Source organism: Curcuma longa, chromosome 16 (genome assembly GCF_044706935.1).
Source record: "Curcuma longa cultivar G26 ecotype Majalengka, Jawa Barat chromosome 16, ITB_CL_G26_1.1, whole genome shotgun sequence".
Lineage (NCBI taxonomy): Eukaryota > Viridiplantae > Streptophyta > Magnoliopsida > Zingiberales > Zingiberaceae > Curcuma > Curcuma longa.
This window is the reverse complement of record NC_133876.1, coordinates 8,407,959-8,411,678: the sequence shown is the minus strand read 5'-3', so window position 1 is coordinate 8,411,678 and position 3,720 is coordinate 8,407,959. Positions and strand designations below refer to the sequence as shown.

General features: G+C 45.3%; 1 protein-coding gene across 1 annotated transcript; it reads right to left on the bottom strand.

The window, feature by feature from the left end:
* LOC141847850 (inactive TPR repeat-containing thioredoxin TTL3-like) lies at window positions 1–2,969 on the bottom strand. Its single transcript, XM_074735937.1, has 7 exons — window positions 2,065–2,969; window positions 1,658–1,853; window positions 1,411–1,595; window positions 995–1,331; window positions 711–915; window positions 519–625; window positions 1–410 (listed from the first exon to the last, which is right to left on the bottom strand). Exons 1-7 carry the CDS (start codon window positions 2,871–2,873, stop codon window positions 261–263), a joined length of 1,989 nt encoding a protein of 662 aa, XP_074592038.1. The 5' UTR covers window positions 2,874–2,969; the 3' UTR covers window positions 1–260.
* Between the last annotated feature and the right edge of the window lie 751 nt (window positions 2,970–3,720).

The following is a 3,720-nucleotide window of genomic DNA, read 5'->3' as shown; positions in this document are numbered from 1 at the left end:
GCAACATGAACTCGAATTTAATGTTACTGAAGTAGATGCTGTGCTTCACCATGGATTGAACTCAATGGTCTGATTGAAACCTTGAAAGAATATTATGAATGCTAGGTGGGTGTGCCAAATAAAGTAGAATAGATAAAGAAAATAATATTTTTGTTTTAGAATTTTCTCATGTATCTGGTGCTGCCATTCTTGAGATTCCTAATGGGTTGGAGATGAGAAGATGCTATGGAGCAAGTGCCTCTCTCTGCTTCTTGCTGATACTAAGTGTAGTGCTTTAATGTATACTCTAAAACTTGCTGGTTAGGGTTAATGATCTCTTTCACTTTTGCTCCATCCTTGTATATCTTGAAAGTAGGGATTGCCCTCACATTCTCAGTCTTCGCGAGTGTTGGGATCGTGTTCATGTCGACCTAGTTGTGAATCGAATATGTATGTATGTATTCATGAGCCTGATAGGTTGATATTGTGCAAATTGTTACTGAAAATTGTTACTGAACTTGAATGAGAAGGGTAGTTACCTTCAGAAACTTCACAGAAGGGTATCTGGCACACATCGTATTGATGAACGGAGTGATCTTCTCGCAGTTGGGGTTCATCGCCGTCGTAAAATGGACAACAGAAACTCCTGAACAACAATTCAACAAAGTAAATGAATGTAGTTGAAGCAGCTGAGAAACTTTTCATCAATAGCATTGTAAGTATGATCTCACCTGGTGAAGTTATGACTGCTTGAAAATGTTCAGGTCCCCTAATTTCCTTGATCTCCATTGAGAACTTAAGATCCGAAACATCCTTAACTCTCGAGGCTCTGAGAGCAATTTGCACGCGAGAGAGTGCTTCGACCACCTCGGTATCACCAGGCATTTCCTTTCTTAGAACCTCATAATCCCTCTCAGCTTGATTCCACTGCTCCAGCTAATAGACCAAAACCACCACCAACCTTGTATCAGATTAGGAGTTCATGAACACATTCTGAAAGTTGAACTTAATTCACCTCGGCAAATGATGCTGCGCGACGAAGAAGAGCTTTCGTGTAGTTAGGTTGGATTCTGAGGGCTTCATTGCAATCCTGAATAGATTTCTCCCACTGTCCAAGCTTTGACATACAAGCAGCCCTGTTGCTGTAAAGGATAGCATTTGAAATAGGCGCATGATTAAGCCCTTCCTCATATGCTAAGCTTGCTTCAATGAATTTCCCTGAATTGAAGAATTCGTTTCCTGATGCTCGTGATCGGGATACGATCCTAATGTCATTCAGCAACGTCAACACCTCTATGTTACCTGGATCAATCTGCCTGGCTTTCTCTGCTGCTGCAACTGAATCTTCAAACCTGAAATTATCCATAAAGCATTCATAATGACCGAAAACTCGAGATTTTTTAACTTGATTTGGATTTCACTTCAGCTTACCTTCCTCCAGCTAGTTCAACTTGCGCACGCACAACATACATGTAGGAATTCGATAGCATACCAAAGAACTTGGCACTCGAGTGAGGCAAAGAAGAACTGTCAAGTTTTGACGCATTGGATAATGCCAATTCTGCTTCTTCAAGCTGATGGAGCCGTAGATGTGCCTCAGCTTTCGAAGCCATGAGCTGCAAGTCATGACTGTGTGAGCTTTGACACTACAAACACTATCAGATGAGAGAAAATTTACCACAGAAGAAGAATCTGCCCCATCAGCAATGGCAGCATTAGTTTCTGATAACATGCTCTTCCAATCTCCAACATTTCGTGCATCCGCGGATCGTTCCAAATGCTTCTCGACTTCTTGCAGCTTCTGCAACTCAAGTGGATCTGGTTTTGGACCAACCAAAAAGAGATGTTTTCGAGCATTCTCAACTTGTCCTAACCTGTGATTCAAAACAATAAGTACCTACAAAACTACATATTATTCAACAAGAATGTCAAAGCTAATCGATATCAAATTGCTCATGAATGTCCAAGTTCACTGTTTAGCATACAAGCTCAGATCTCAAAAATGGAGGACTAACTAAGATTAACTAAAAACGTATAGACATGGTGGATAACAAAGAAACTAAAGGCTAAGGCATTGATGCAAACCTTAGGAGGAGGGAAGCCAGCCTCTGGTGAGCTCGGCCAAATGCCGGATCCAACCGTAGGGCTTCTTCGCACTCCGTCACCGCCTCCCCAAACCTCTGCAGACCGGTCAGCGCGGCGGCCCGGTTGCTCCGGCAGACGGCATTGTCAGGGCACATGCTTATCACCCTGTCGTAGAGCTTCAAGGCCTCCGCAAATTGCCCTCTCCTGTAATGCTCATTCCCTATCCTCTTCACCTCCTCCGGATCCATGCTGGATAATGCCTTTGCCACTGCCGAGCTCATTCCATTGCTCACCATAGTCTCCGGAGATTTGCTGCCTCGGCTAGAAGCAATTGCGCCACCTCTCACTATGCTTCCGTGGCCATAATTGCCGGTGCCGGAGCCCAGCACGTCGGCCCTTGCGTTGCTTCGGGTCATCATGCCAGTCTTAACGATCTTTCCCGAAGGGCATATGTTCCCGGCAGGCATCACATTGCTCGCTGGAGAGCTGGAGGTGCTGCTGCTGGAACCGGAGCCGCCCGTGGAGCCGGAGGAGAAGCTGCCGCCGGAATATACGACGGGGACAGAGCCTGAGCGGCGGTGACTCGGCTTCGAACTCTTGACTTCCATGGCACCGGGGATGGGATCATTGGGACCCAGCAAGATCTCCCCGGAACGGGATCGCCTCCCGGCGAGGCCAAGATCGGATCTTTCAGGGACGTTTGCCTTGGCGAAGGCCGTGTCGGAGGAGCTGGAGGTGGGCCTCGTTGGGAGCGGCGAAACAGGGGCGCTACTCTGCTTCCGGGTTTCGCCGGCGGAAAGGAACGACATTTATGATTCCGGCGCCGTCCAACAGCTTCAAAGACCCGATCTTTGTCGGAAAAGCGAGTGCTAGAAGGAGGACGGAGCGGACGGAGGTGGGAAAGATTGGATCTCGCGAGGTGGGAGAGGAGAGGAAGACATGAGTAGAAGAGCAAAAGTTGGGATCTTTTCTTATATATATTTTTGATGGGGATCTCGTGACAACAGAGGAGGAAGCAAGGAATGAGTGAGTGTGGATTTGGAGATCTAGGAAGAGAATAGTAGATGAGAGAGAGGAGAGAACAAAAAGAACTATTTTTCTCCCTTTCCTTTTGGAAATATCTTAGTTTTTTTCTTCCAACTTAATGAATTCATCCTCTTTCTTCCTCCCTGCTTCTATCTCATTACCACCTGCTACTGCTGCTGCTCTACCAGAAACCGTGTGTCCTCGCTACTCTCTCTCTGTCTTTTTTCTCAGAGAGGGAAGGAAGGAAGAAGAAGTGCATGTTCAAAGTAAAAAAAAAAAAAAAAAGCCAATAAATAGTTTTTTGAAAAATATAATTTTACAGTGGAAAGGGGTAATTTGTAAAATTACATTGGTTCTACAGCCGGGCAGCTGTCCACGTGGTTGGTGCGCCGCCAGCTGGGCCACCGTGGCAACAAGAAATCGCCAGCTAAGCAATGGCAGCACAGTCTGTTGTTTTTTTCCTTCCCATCCGGAAATCTATTTTACCTAAATTATAACGATATTACGAAGGATTTTTAGTATGCATGAATTGTGCTTCAACCTGATGATCAAGGAGCAAATCAAAAGTGGACTTAATCTTTAGTAGGAATTGAAGCGAGAGCTGACCACATTCTTTTATACATTTATATT

Coding starts and splice junctions, on each gene's coding strand:
- LOC141847850 (XM_074735937.1), bottom strand. CDS start 2,873: ATGTCGTTCCTTTCCGCCGGCGAAACCCGGAAGCAGAGTAGCGCCCCT. Junction 1,854..2,064: donor CTGGCTTCCCTCCTCCTAAG/GTTTGCATCAAT, acceptor TTTGAATCACAG/GTTAGGACAAGTTGAGAATG. Junction 1,596..1,657: donor GGGCAGATTCTTCTTCTGTG/GTAAATTTTCTC, acceptor CATGACTTGCAG/CTCATGGCTTCGAAAGCTGA.